The sequence below is a fragment of the Macaca fascicularis genome, chromosome 4 (assembly GCF_037993035.2).
Source record: "Macaca fascicularis isolate 582-1 chromosome 4, T2T-MFA8v1.1".
Taxonomy (NCBI): domain Eukaryota; kingdom Metazoa; phylum Chordata; class Mammalia; order Primates; family Cercopithecidae; genus Macaca; species Macaca fascicularis.
The window spans coordinates 97401356-97416706 of NC_088378.1; the positions used below are offsets into that span (position 1 = coordinate 97401356).

The following is a 15351-nucleotide window of genomic DNA, read 5'->3' on the forward strand; positions in this document are numbered from 1 at the left end:
AAAGAGCTTCTGCACAGCAAAAGAAACTACCATCAGAGTGAACAGGCAACTTACAGAATGGGAGAAAATTTTTGCAATCTACTCCTCTGACAAAGGGCTAATATCCAGAATCCACAAAGAACTCAAACAAATGTACAAGAAAAAAACAAACCCCATCAAAAACTGGGCAAAGGATATGAACAGACACTTCTCAAAAGAAGACATTTATGTAGCCAACAGACATAGGAAAAAATGCTCATCATCACTGTCCATCAGAGAAATGCAAATCAAAACCACAATGAGATATCATCTCACACGGGTTAGAATGGCGATCATTAAAAAGTCAGGAAACAACAGGTGCTGGAGAGGATGTGGAGAAATAGGAACACTTTTACACTGTTGGTGGGATTGTAAACTAGTTCAACCATTGTGGAAGACAGTGTGGCGCTTCCTCAAGGATCTAGAACTAGAAATACCATTTGACCCAGCCATCCCATTACTTAGTATATACCCAAAGGAGTATAAATCATGCTGCTATAAAGACACATGCACACGTATGTTTATTGTGGCACTATTCACAATAGCAAAGACTTGGAACCAACCCAAATGTCCATCAATGACAGACTGGATTAAGAAAATGTGGCACATACACCCCATGGAATACTATGCAGCCACAAAAACAGATGAGTTCATGTCCTTTGTAGGGACATGGATGCAGCTGAAAACCATCATTCTCAGCAAACTATCACAAGAACAGAAAACCAAACACCGCATGTTCTCACTCACAGGTAGGAACTGAACAACGAGAACACCTGGACACAGGAAGGGGAACGTCATGCACTGGGCCTGTTGTGGGGTGGGGGCAAGGGGGAGGGATAGCATTAGGAGATATACCTAATGTAAATGAGCTAATGGGTGCAGCACACCAGCATGGCATATGAATACATATGCAACAAATCTGCACGTTGTGCACATGTACCCTAGAACATAAAGTATAATTTAAAAAAAAAAGAAATTGTGGTATATAAATATACTATGAAATACCACACAGCCATAAAAAGGAATGAAATAATGGCATTCACATCAACCTGGATGATATTAGAGACCATTATTCTAAGTGAAGTAACTCAGGAATGGAAAACCAAATATTGTATGTTCTCACTCATAAGTGGGAGTTATGCTATGAGGACGCAAAGGCGTTAAGAATGATACAATGGATTTTGGGGACTCAGGGGAAAGGGTGGGAGGGGGCTGAGGGATAAAAGACCAAGCACTGGGTACAGTGTATACTGCTTGAGTGATGGGTGAACCAAAATCCTAGAAATCACCACTAAAGAACTTATTCATGTAACCAAACACCATCTGTTCCCCCAAATCCTATAAAATGAAGAATGAAAAAAGGGTCTTTGCAGAGGTGATTAAAGAATCTGAGATTAAGAGGTAACCCTGAATTGTCTAGGCGGTCCCTAAATGTCATCGCAAATATGCTTGTAAGAGAGAGGCAGAGAGATATTAGACAAATGGTGGAGATTATGTGAAGATGGAGCAGACAGAGATGCAGCCACAAGTCATGAAATGCTGGCAGTCCCCAAAAGATGTTAAGAGACAAAGAAAGATTCTCCTTTCATGCTACAGGAAGATGTGTGGCCATGAATACACTATTATTTAAGAATCCTGGCCTCAGAACTGTGAGAGAGTATTTATTTATATATATATATATATAAAAATATATATATATATATATATATATTTTTTTTTTTTTTTCTCTTTTGAGATGGAGTCTTGCTCTGTCACCCAGGCTGGAATGCAGTGGCGCAATCTCGGCTCACTGCCAGCTCCACCTCCCGGGTTCACGCCCTTCTCCTGCCTCAGCCTCCTGAGTAGCTGGTACTACAGGTGCCCACCACCATGCCCAGCTAATTTTTTGTATTTTTATTTGAGACGGGGTTTCACCGTGTTAGCCAGGATGGTCTCGATCTCTCGACCTCATGATCCGCCCGCCTCGGCCTCCCAAAGTGCTGGGATTACAGGCGTGAGCCACCACCCGGCCTCTTTCTGTTGTTTTAAGGCACTAGTTTGTGCTAATTTGTTACAGCAGCCATAGAAAACTAATACAGTATAGGCAACATACCAATCTTTTCCAGTCTATATTTTTCTAAACTCATTATGTAGCTCTCTACCCTTCTCTTTCTCAACCTTAAAACACTGCTTCCTTGCAAATATTCAAATAACATCCTGGCTCAGGCATATATGCTATGATAACTGTCTTAGAATGACATGTTAGACCACAAAAATTTACTCCAACTCTCTACCTACTTAACTTCCTCTCATCTTGTTTAAAAGCTACTTCCTACATTAGGCCTTCTATGTCCCAACAATCTAAATTAAGTCCTCGCTTACCAGCCTTTGGTAAACATCATTTTACTCTCTATCTCCATGGATTCAACTGTTTTAATTTTTAAATACCACAAATAAGTAAGAACATGTGAAGTTTGTTTTTCTGGGTCTCATTTATTTCACTTAAAATAATGGCCTCCAGTTCCATCAGTGTTGTTGCAAATGACGGGATCTCATTCTTTTTTATGGCTGACTAGTACTTCATTCTGTGTATGTACTACATTTTATTTATCCATTCATCTGATGATGAACACTTAGATTGCTCCCCAATTTTAGCTATTGTGAATAAGGCTGCAGTATACATGAGAGTGCAGATATCTCTTTGATGTACTGATTTCCTTTCTTCTGGGTATATACCTAGCAGTGGGGTTCCTGGATCATTTGAAGTTCTATTTTTATTCTTCTGAAAAACCTCCAAACTGTTCTTTACCTACTTAACTTCCTCTTGGATCATTTGAAGTTCCATTTTTATTCTTCTGAAAAACCTCCAAACTGTTCTCCATAGTGGTTGTACTAATTTACATTTACAACAACAGTGTACAAGGGTCTTTTTTTCCTCCACATCCTCACCAGCAGTTGTTATTATCTATCTTTTTTAAAGAAGCCATTTTAATTCGGGTAAGATTACATCTCACTACGATTTTAATTTGCATTTTCCTGATGATCAATGACACTGAGGACTTTTTTCATATACCTGTTTGCCATTTGTATTTCTTTGGGGAAATGTCTATTCAGATATTTGCCCATTTAAAAATCAGATTATTAGATGTTTTTCCTATAGAGTTATTTGAGCTGCTGATATAGTCTAGTTATTAGTCCCTTGTCAAATAAGTAGTTTACAGATATTTCTTCCCATTCTGTGGGTCATCTCCTCACTTTGTTAATTGTTTTCTTTGGTAGGCAAAAGCTTTTTAACTTGATGTAATCCAATCTGTCCATTTTTGCTTTGATTGCCTTTGCTTGTGGGGTATTACTCAAGAAACCTTGGCCCAGACCAATTTGCTGGAAAGTTTCCCCAGTGTTGCTTCATAGTTTGAGACCTTAAATTTAATTTTTAATCCACTTTGATTTGATTTTGTATATGTTGACAGATAGGGTCTAGTACCACTACTTTACATATAGATATCCAGCTTTTCCAGTACCATTAACAGAACATACTGTTCCTTCTCCAACGTATGTTCTTGGCACCTCTGTCAAAAATGAGTTCACTGTAGATGCACAGATTTATTTCTGGGTTCTCTATTTTGTTCTATTGATTTGTGTGTCTGTTTCTATGTCAGTACCATACTATTTTGATGACTACAACTCTCCAGTATAGTGGTAATGTGATCCTCCATCTTTGTTGTTTTTGCCCCAGATACCTTTGGCTATTCTGGGTCTTTTGTGGTTCTATATAAAGTTTACGACTATTTTTTCTATTCTGTTGAAAAATGCCATTGGTATTTTCATAGAGATTATAATGAATCTATAGATTGCCTGGGGTAGCATGAACATTTTAGCAATATTGATTATTCCAATCCATGAACATGAAATAGATTTTGTTTTCTGTGTTTCCTGTCCTGTTTCTTTCATCAGTGTTTTACAGTTTTCATTGAAGACATCTCTCACTTCTTTAGTTAAGTTTATTCACAGGTCTTTTATTATATTTGTAGCTATCATAAATGGCATTACTTTCTTGATTTCTTTTTAACATTTTTCACTGTTGGCATATAGAAATGCTAGTGATTTCTCTATGTTGATCTTGAATCCTGCAAATTTACTAAATTTGTCTTCAGTTCTTACAGTTTTCTTGCGGAGTCTTTATTTTCAAATGAATGATCATATCATCTACAAACAAAAATAATCTGAATTATTCACTTCCAATCTGAATGCACTTTATTTCTCTTGTCTGACTTTTCTAGCTAGAACTTCCAATACTATGTTGAAAGTGCATATCCTTATCTTCCAGATCTTAGAGGAAAAGCTTTCAGTTTTTTTCCCATTCAGTATGATACTGGCTGTGGCTCTGTCAAATATGGCTTTTATTCTGTTGAGGTATGCTCCTTCTATTAATATAGTTTTTTGACAGTTTTAATCCTGGAGGGATATTGAAGTTATCATATGCTTTTTCCACATCAATTGAAATAATCATATTTTTTGTCATTCATTCTGATAATATGATATATCACATTGATTGATTTGTGTATGCTGAACCATCCTTGCATCCTGGGTTAAATCACACTTGGTCATGATGAATGACCTTTTTAATGTGTTGTAGAATTTGGTTTGCTAGATTTTTGTTGAGGAATTTGTAACAGTGTTCATGAGGGATACTGGCCTGTAGTTTTCTTTTTTTAATGTGTCTTTGTCTGGTTTTGCTTTCAGGGTAATATTGGCCTTTTAGAATGAGTTTGGAAATATCCTCTTCTCTATTTTTTAGAAGAGTCCGAACAGGATTGGTATTAGTTCAAAATTATATGTCTGATAAAATTCAGAGTGAAGTCACTGATTCCGGGATTTTCTTCACTGGGAGACTTTTTAATTTCGCCATATATTATCTTTTTATTTCAGTTTAAAATTTATTTTATGATAGTCACAAAAAGAATGATATATAAAATAACATAAATTTCTATAATTAGAATTTCAGGTATATAATTTTGTCTTATTTTAGGTTTGGGGTACAGGTGCAGGTTATATAAGTAAACTCGTCATGGAGCTTTGGTATACCGATTATTTTATCACCCAGGTTCTAAGCACAGTGCTCAATAGGTATTTTTTCTAATCCGCTCCCTTCTCCTACCAACCACCCTACAGTAGGATCCAGTGTCTATTGTTACCCTCCTTGTGTCCATCTGTGCTTGCTATTTAGCTCACATTTCTAAGTGAGAATATGTAATATTTCGTTTTCTGTTGCTTTGTTAGTTTGCCAAGGATAACGGTCTCCAGTTCCATCCATGTTGCTGCAACAAACGTGATTTCATTCTTTTAATGACTGCATAGTATTCCATGGTGTATATGTACCATATTTTCCTTATCCAGTTTACTGTTAATGGGCATTTAGGTTGATTACATGTCTCTACTACTGTGAATAGTGCTGCAATGAACATATGCATGCATCTGTCTTTATAGTAAAATAATTCATATTTCTTAGGGTACATACCCAATAATGAAATTTCCGGGCAAAACAGTAATTCCTTTTTAGTTCTTTAGAAAATCACCCCAATACTTTCCACAATCGCTGAATTAATTTACACTCCCACCAACAATGTATAAGTGTTTCCTTTTCTCCACAACCCTGCCGGCATCTTTTTCTGATTTTTTAATAACAGCCATTTAGACTGGTTGAGATGGTATCTCATTATGGTTTTGATTTGCATTTCTCTAATTAGTCATGTTGAGCATTTTTTTCAGGTGCTTGTTAGCCACATGTATATCTTCTTTTGAAAAGTGTCTATTCATGTCCTTTTCCAGCTTCATAATAGTATTGTTTGTTTTTTGCTTGTAAATTTGTTTAAGTTCCTTATAGGATCTGGATAAATAAGACCTTTGTCGGAGCACAGTTTGAAAATATTTTCTCCCTTCCTGTAGGGTGCCTGTTTACTCTGTTGATAGTTTATTTTGCTGTGAAGAAGCTCTAAAGTTTAATTGGATCCAATTTGTCAATTTTTTCTTTTTTTGCAATTGCTTTTGGTGTCTTCAGCATGAAATACTGTACAGAACGGTATTTCCTAGGTTAACTCTCAGGGTTTTAGTAGTTATTTTGTTTGTTTTACATTTAAGTTTTTGGTCCTTCTTGAGTTGATTTTTATACATGATGTAAGGAAGGGGTCCAGTTTCAATCTTCTGCATATGGCTAGCCAGTTATCCCAATACCATTTAATGTGTAGGGAGTCCTCTCCCCATTGCTTGTTTTTGTCTACTTGGTCAAACATCAGATGGTTGGAGGTGTGGAGCATTATTTCTAAGCTCTCTATTCTATTCCATTGGTTTATGCCTCTGTTTGTATACCAGTACCTTGCTGTTTTGTTTACTGTAGCCCTGCACTGTAGTTCATAGGTAATGTGATGCCTCCAGCTTTATTCTTTTTGCTTAAAATTGCCTTGGGTATTTGGGCTCTTTTTGGTTCTGTGTAATTTTTAATTTTTTTTTTTTTTTTGTGAAGAATGTGATTGGTATTTTGACAGGAATAGCATTGAATGTATAAACTGCTTTGGGCAGTATAGAAATTTAAATGATATTATTTTTTCCTGTCCATGAGCATGGGATGTTTTCCATTTGTTTATGTCATCTATGATTTGTTTGAGCAATGTTTTACAATTCTCATTGTAAACTTTGTATTAGGGCTCCAATCTCATTGCTTGTTATTGGCCGATTCAGGCTTTAAATTTCTTCATGGTTCAATCTTGGTAGGTTGTGTATGTTAAGAATTTATATAATTCTTCCAGGTTTTCCAATTTATTGGCATATAGCTGCTCACAGTAGCTGCTAATGATACTTTGAATTTCTGAGGTATTGGTTGTAATGTCTCTTTTTTTTGTCTTTGATTATCTTTACTTGGGTCTTCTCTCTTTATTCTTAGTCTAGCTAAAGGTTTGTTGATTTTGTTTATCCCAGGCGATCTCTTGGTGTTTTACCCAACTGTGGCCAAGCTGTACTCAGGCTGCAAAACAAAGACCTCTTTACTCTTCTGTCTCCTTTTCTCAAGCAGAAGTAATCTCTCCCCAAAGTTACCACAGCTGGGAATGTGCTGGGTCACACTTGAAGCCAACATAGGTCTGGGTCTCACCCAAGGCCTGTGGTAAATAGTGCCTGGCTACCAATACTAATTACACAGGGCTCTTTATTCAGCACATGATAAATTCTGCCAGCACTGGTCCCTTCCCTTCAAGGCAATGGGTTCCCTTCTGGCCTATGGTGTGTTTAGAAATGTCATCCAGAGACTAGGGTCTGAGATGGGGGCCTTAGGAGTCTGCCTGTTGCCTTATTCTACTGTGGATGGGCTGGAATCCAAGTTACAAAACAAGTTCCTCTTCCCCTCCACCTTCCTCAAGCAGATTGAAGGGGTCTTGGATATACAATCTGTACTGCCTGGGGTTGGTGGAGGGGTAACACAAGCACTTCCTCCGTAGTCTCAGCTGGTATCTCACTAGGTTCCATGCACTCCAAGTTCCCTGGCTCCAAGCCCAGCACAGCACCAGGACTTGTGCAGGAATTGCAGTCCTTGTGGTCTAGGTTGCCTTTCACGTTTTATTTAGAACCCCAGAACACTTTAGCCCATGGTGGCAGAACTTGCCAAAACTCAGGTTCCAAAGTTTTGGATCCATCCAGCTAGGATGGATGATTTGCCTCCGGCCAGGCCTAGTATAAATGTTGCCTCTATGGGCACAAGCTGAGTTCTGCTCCCTGTTGCTTCCCACTGATAGGACAGCAATAAGCTGCAAAGCAAGGTCCCACAATCAGTATATTCTCTCTACCTCAAACACACAGATCATCTTTCTGTGCCATATGGCCGCTGCCAGGGAATAGGGAAGGGGTGGTGTAGGCAATTCAAGACAGATTTTCCTGCCCTCTTCCATGACTCTTTCCTTAATGTAATGTTAAAATCAGGTACTATTATAGCTCACCTGATTTTTGGTTCTCATGAAGGTCCTTTCCTGTGTGGACAGTTGTTCAATTTAGTGTTCCTGTGGAGGCGAAGGGGGTGCAGCAATTGCTACTGTGTTCGGGTATCTTGCTCTGCCTCCTTTGACAGTTTTATTTGTATGTGCACACAAGCAAAACCATATAACTTATATTCAATTAGAAACTAAGATGACAAGGTTGTATAGGCAATTATAAAGTTTCCAAAAGACTGTTGTTTATAGCCAATAAAAAAGAACAAGAAACAGGTGATCTTATATTGTACTGCAGAACAGGACTTTTCTTTCTGCTTTTGCTGTCTGTATATCTGTACACAATTTTTTTTTTTTTTTTTTGAGACAGAGTCTTGCTCTGTCACCCACACGGGAGTGCAGTGGCACGATGTCAGTTCACTGCAACCTCTGACTCCCAGGTTCAAGCGATTCTCCTGCCTCATTCTCCCAAGTAGCCGGGACTACAGGCACATGCCACCACGTCTGGCTAATTTTTGTATTTTTAGTATAGGTGGAGTTTTGCCATGTTGACCAGGCTGGTCTTGAACTCCTGACCTCAGATGATCCACCTGCCTCAGCCTCCCAAAGTGCTGGGATTACAGGCATGAGCCACCGTGCCCAGTCCTATAAACATAAATTTTTACACATAATATAATTTAGCAATTTAACCAAACCAGTGTAAATATTGTCTTTATGCAATTTAGAAAAATGGCACTAAGGTCTTTCATTACCAACGAATATTTTCTTTAATACATTAACAAAAGTCAGTTTCTTTCTTTTGCACTTAGGAAAAAATCTAGAAAACTGTAAAAATTAACAATGGAAATATGACATAATACCAAGAGGAAAATATTCAGCATCATATACCTGAACATGAGACCTAGGTCTTCTAGTACTGGTTAAGTACTTCCAGTGAATCCATTGACCTGCCTGACCTCAATTTTCTCATCTATAAACTGAAGACAGTAATAACAACCATGACACAGAGATAATAAGCTCCATGTGAAAGTACTTTATATACTATAAAGCATAATAGGAAGACTGCTATTATTTTAATAAGAGGTATTTAAATGTATAGTATACTTTGAAAGTAAATTGAAGAAAGTTCCGTTCTGTCTCTTCCTCCTTCCTCTGCATGAGCAATGAAAGTTAAACACCGCTTTGAAAATTCAGAAAATGTTTGATTTATATACTGATGCAGTGATCAAAAGAAGTATTAAAATTTTGGTTTATGATACAAATGTTTCAGTAAATGTTTATCTAATTAAAGTAAAATTGCAGGAACATTAACCCATATTTTTCCGTGTGTGTGTGTGTGTGTGTGTGTGTGTGTGTGTGTGTGTGTATCAGTTTCTTCCTCTGTGGCCCAGGCTAGAGTGCTGTCGTGTGATCTGTTCTCACTGCAACCTCTGCCTCCTGGGCTCAAGCAATCCTCCCACCTCAGACTCGTGACTGGCTGGGACTACAGGCATGCAAGACCATGCCTGGCTAACTTTTTTTGTACTTTTTGTAGAGACGGGGGTCTCACCATGTTGCCCAGGATGGTCTCAAACTCCTGGGCTCAAGTGATCCGCCCACCTCAGCCTCCCAAAGTACTGGGATTACAGGCGTGAGCCACCGTGCCTGACTTTTCCAGTTATTGATTGATTGATTGATTGATTGATTGAGGGAGACTCACTGAGTCACCAGGCTGGAGTGCAGCGGTGCGATCTCGGCTCACTGCCACCTCTGCCTCCCAGGTTCGAGCGATTCTCCTGCCTCAGCTTTCCAAGCAGCTGGGACTACAGGCGCACACCACCATGCCCAGCTAATTTTGTATTTTTAGTAAAGACAGGGTTTCACAATGTTGGCCAGAATGGTCTCTATCTCTTGACCTCATGATCCGGCCACCTCGGCCTCCCAAAGTGCTGGGATTACAGGTGTGAGCCACTGCACCCAGCTGTTTTTTGTTTGTTTATTTTAATACAGCTATACACAAGGATGAAATGACCCTTAACCTTAGACTTCCTTTATATTTCCCAAGGAATATTCTCAAACAAAGCAGACTGGTTAAGTAACTGGTTAATAGCCAAGACCATAAAAAATCACAAACACAGAGGATAAGGCTGTTGGAAAGTTAGCTCAGGAAGAAAATCCAGTGTTATCACTAAAACAGTGTCCTAACTTGCAGCAGCGAAACACACAACAAATACTGCTACCTGAGCAGAATTAAATTAAAAAGTCAACATATTTTACTGGTCAATACAATTATGGCATGAATAAGTTTCAAGATACAACTAACGGATACATACTAGGAAAAAAAAAAAAAAAAACTGATTTCAGCCGGGCACAGTGGCTCACGCCTGTAATCCCAACACTTTGGGAGGCTGAGGCGGGTGGAACATGAGGTCAGGAGATCAAGACCATCCTGGCTAACACGGTGAAACCCTGTCTCTAATAAAAATACAAAAAAAATTAGCTAGGCGTGGTGGCAGGCACCTGTAGTCCCAGATACTCAGGAGGCTGAGGCAGGAGAATGGCGTGAACCCAGGAGGCAGAGCTTGCAGTGAGCCGAGATCACGCCACTGCACTCCAGCCTGGGCAACAGAGACTCTGCCTAAAAAAAAAAAAAAAAAAATTCTGATTTCATGATCCATCATCTTCAGATTTATCCATAAACTGTCTGAAATGATCTAAGCACAAACGACTGTGACTGAAGCAAAACTGACAGTATTAAGAGGGAATCACCAACTTCAAAATGCTATATCAGAGATGCAACATAGCACAGCTCTATAGGAAGGGACCAGTGGAAAGAGTAATTAAAACCATGACATTCAAATAGTTAAATTTACAAAGGACTTTCCATAATTAAAACAGAAAGAAAAATATCCACTATGCCTTACTAAGCTCATTGGTCAATTGGAAGCTGTAGCTGTGGAAAATAGTGACACAAAGAGATAATATACAACTTCCTAATATATATGGAGGTGTTTCAGGAATGTCATGGTATTAATAAGAGCTGTTGCTTAGAAAATCAGCTGACGGTATTTAAGTTTATGAGGGTATACGAAATATAAGTTGTCACTTCTTTTCATTATCTTATTTTCAATTCAAAAAAATACCTCACGTTGCTGCTACAACAAACTCAACATTGTCTTGGGCATAGTGGAGAAAATAAGATATAATCACTTCCTCAAGAGAAACATAACAAAAAGAAACATTTATTAAGTTTTTATATGATGTCAGATATTATGCTAAGTATTTAGCCCTATGAAGTCACATTTATTACCTACATTTTACAGATGTAGAACGTGGAAGTGAGTTAACTTATCTAAGGTTATAGCTAGTGAGTAAAAGCTTCAGAATTCTAATTCCAGCTATTAATCTCTATGCTAAAAATAATTGAAAACTTGTTCACTTAAGATTCTTATTTTTTTATGTAGACATTTATCCTTATAAATTTCCTTATTACTACTTTTGCTGCATCCCACAGGTTTTGGTAAATTCTGTTTCCATTTTTGTTTGTCTTGAGATACTTTTGAATTTCCCTTTGATTTCTTCTTTGACACAAAGTTTGTTCAAAATTTTATTGTTTAGTTTCTACATACTTATAAATTTTAACATTTTACATATTGTTGTTGAATTCTAATTTCATTATATTGTGGTCAGAAAGAAACATCTAGAAAGCTTTTGAACTTCTAAAATGGTTAAGACATGTTTTGTGACCTAAAATTTCATTTATCCTGGAGAACATTCTGTGTGCACTTGAGAAGAATGTGTATTCTTCTGCTGTTGAGTGGAAAGTTATGTACAGGTCAATTAAATCCATTTACTCTACAGCATCGTTCAAGTCAGTTGTTTCTTTATTGATTTTTCTGTCTGGATGTTCCATCCATTATTGTAATTGAGGTATTAAAGTCCACTACAAAGAATAAACTAAGCCCAAAATAAGCAGAAGAAAGAGAATAATAAAGATTGGAGCAAAAAAATAAATTGTGAACAAGGAAACAGTTTAAAAATAAAAAAAATCTATGAGTTTGCCTTTTGAAAAGATAAAATAATTGACAAACCCTTACCTAGAGTAAGAAAAGAAAAAGAAGACAAAATCAGAAATCAAAAAGGAGATATTATAATGGATGCCTTAGACAGAAAATGCATCATAGAGGAAATGTTATGAACAATTATATGCCAACAATCCGGATGACTTATAAGAAACTGATAAATTTCTAAAAACATGCAACTTACCAAAACTGAATCAGGAAGAAACAGAAAGCCTGAAAAGACCAGTAACAAATAAGGGGATTGAATCAGCAATCAAAAGTCTCCCAACAGGCCGGGTGTGGTGGCTCATGCCTGTAATCCTAGTACTTTGGGAGGCCGACGCAGGCAAATCATGAGGTCAAGAGATTGAGACCATCCTGGTCAATATGGTGAAACCCCATCTCTACTAAAAACACAAAAATTAGCTGGGCGTGGTGGCATGCGCCTGTAGTCCCAGTTACTCGGGAGGCTGTGGCAGGAGAATCGCCTGAACCCAGGAAGTGGAGGTTGCAGTGCCACTGCACTCCAGCCTGGTGACAGAGTGAGACTCCATCTAAAAAAAAAAAAAAAAAAAAAAAAAAAAAAAAGTCTCCCAACAAATAATCTGCTGACCACACAGGTGAATCCTACCAAACATTCAAAGAGGAATTAAGAACAATCTTTCTTAAACTTTTCCTGAAAATAAAAAGGTCCACTTCCAAACACATTTTATGAGGTCAGGATTATCCTGATACCAAAACCAGGAAGTCTCTACAAGAAATGAAAACTATAGTTTTCATTTCAAACTTGATAGTATAGGTGGTTCTATAGATGAAGTATATATTTCTTATGTCACCTGCCATCGTGCCAGCCATTGCTGAACAGTTGGTCAACAGTAGAAGAACAAGTGAATGAATGGCTTTCTTACAGGGGTAACTGTTGCAGTTGGAACCTGAGTTTTGGCAAGCCCTGCCACCATGGACTAAACTTTTTTGGGGTTATAAATAAACATGAAGGGCAACCTAGACCACAAGGACTGCAATTCCTGCACAAGTCTTGGTGCTGTGCTGGGCTCAGAGTCAGGGAACTTGGACTGCATGGAACCTAGCGAGATACCAGCTGAGGCAACCAAGGAAGTGTTTATGTCACGCCTCCACCAACCTCAGGCAGCATATCTTGCACCTCCAAGACTCTGTCCATCGGCTTGAGGAAGGTGGAAGAAAGAGTAAAGAGGACTTTCACAAGTTTATGTGTAGTTTATTCTACACATACTCCTCCTTCCATACAATTCCCAAGGTTACTCTTGTGTAGGAGTAAGTCATATCAACCTCCAGTACATATATAAAGGCAAAGACTAGAATGGAAAATATTTGCATCATTCAGTAACTCTGATATGGAATATAAATGCCAGTATCTTCAAGGTTCCAAGTTACATAAAGACTGCTTAAAATAGTTTTTAAAAGAAAGCAAAAGTATAAAAAGAAGTTTAAAAAATATGAAGTATTTAAGATATTTTGATGGTTTAGAAATGGATTTTATATCTCAGATACAACTATGGCAAATCTGATATTTAATTCCTGATTGACCATGTCCAAAGAAAAAGATTTCCATTTTCCAGACAGAAAATTCAATATCTTTCACAAATGCCAAAAGCTTAATCATAAAGTTTATAAAATATTGATCCAATCATACCTTAATAGAGAAGGAAAGAACAGCTGTACATGAAACAAATTGGTTTAGCAGTGCAAATTTTATCAAAATTTTGAAAACTCAGATAAAGCCTCCACTGTACAAAAACTCTAAATGTTAGATCGTAGCACTGAGGCAAATATTTAACAATGATGTATCCAAAGAAACAAGCTCCAATAACCTGTTTCCTACAGTGAAATATAGTAAATAAGTTAGATAGACCTTTTGGTTTATTCTATTATATTTTGGTAGTCAATTCAAGAGGATTAAAATGTGAAGCCATTTGGAATTTCCCAGTAAAAGGATCAGATGGCAAAGAAGGCAGAAATAATTTGAAAAAGAAATTCTCTACCATGTCTCAAGAGCCAAACAACAAAACAACTTCAGGTTATCTCAATGTCACTTGTTAAAAAAGAATCCCTGAGTAAATCTTTCTAAGCCATGTTAAATAAATAAGAAAAAAACATAATAAAGCTTTATATTATGTGCTCCTTAGCCAATTTATCCAATTCACCCACACCTGCAGAGGGTCCATGAGGCATTTGCCACTTACAAGGGAAAGGTCAAAAGAAGAGAAAAATATTCCTCAACCCCAAGATATTTGCTAGTCAATGAAGAAAAAGAGCAAATTCAATACAGTACAGAGAATCCATCGTGAGGAATTTAACACTCACAGAAGTTAAGTTTAGACAACCTTATTTGTTAGTGGTTTTCTCAAAAGTTTTAAGACTTTTTGAACAATAGGAAATAGAAAGGGAAAAGGGAAAACAGAAAGAAGAAAAGAATCCAAGGGTGCTGATAATAAAACAGAGAAAGTAATTCAAAGCAGAGAAGAACAAGCTTGAAGCAAAGGCATCTATGCAGAAAACTATGTTGTAGAAATCAGAGGCTAGAGGTGGAGACATCATGACAGATAAGAGCTGCAGACAGCTGCAGAAAAAGACCCATTAAGGGACTCCTTGAACCACAAGGCTAAGGGACAACAACAGCCATTACCCAAAGAGATGCTCACTAAAATTACTAGCATTTAATAAATAAAAGAGGGATTTATTACTTACCCGATTTATATGATTGTTTCCTAAAATAGCATGTAGTAGGGTTTTCTCAAATTCTTCCAACTTCTTGGAACACTTTTTAAGAATATGACTAGATAAGTTACAGTCACTGATCAGACTAGCTAAAGTACCAACAGCTTCTGTCCAAAATCTTGAAAAAGGAAGTTTGGGATTACGGTAAAAAGTGATCAGGCCATCCAGCAACTGAAAAACAGAATCAGAGACTGTGGAAGAGTCTTTTTCAAAGTGGGTTAAGTCTCTTTTAAGATTACCTGATTCTGTCAAGTTCTTTAATTCAAGAAGATATTGCAAGAATTGCATGTGAGAAGACAAAGGATTTTGCAGGATAGCACAAGGTCTTTTCACAAGAGGCAGTGGTGGAAAGTGAGTGGGGGTACAGCTTTCTACAAAGTGCTGGGACAGGTCTGAGGATTCAGTTCTCTGCTCATTTGACAAATCACATCCAGAATCTTCCATCGAAGCTAATGTACTTTCAGAACTCTTAGGTTCCTGAGCCTCCAACTGGGAAGATAGGTTTCCTGAAAAATAAAGGAATAGAAGGATTATCTTCATGCAGTTGAAATTTCTTCATGTAAAACTAGCCATTGATACTTATTTAA

The 15351-nt window shown here is 37.5% G+C and overlaps 1 protein-coding gene across 4 annotated transcripts in view; it reads right to left on the reverse strand.

Annotated features, from left to right (window-relative positions):
• MEI4 (meiotic double-stranded break formation protein 4) overlaps window positions 1-15351 on the reverse strand; it is a 344684-nt gene that overhangs the window by 252602 nt on the left and 76731 nt on the right. For all 4 annotated transcript variants that reach the window (XM_074037609.1, XM_005552510.5, XM_074037610.1 and 1 more), the window contains one exon: window positions 14735-15270. In XM_074037609.1, coding sequence (XP_073893710.1) covers window positions 14735-15270 — 536 coding nt within the window. The remainder of the gene's footprint in view (window positions 1-14734; window positions 15271-15351) is intronic.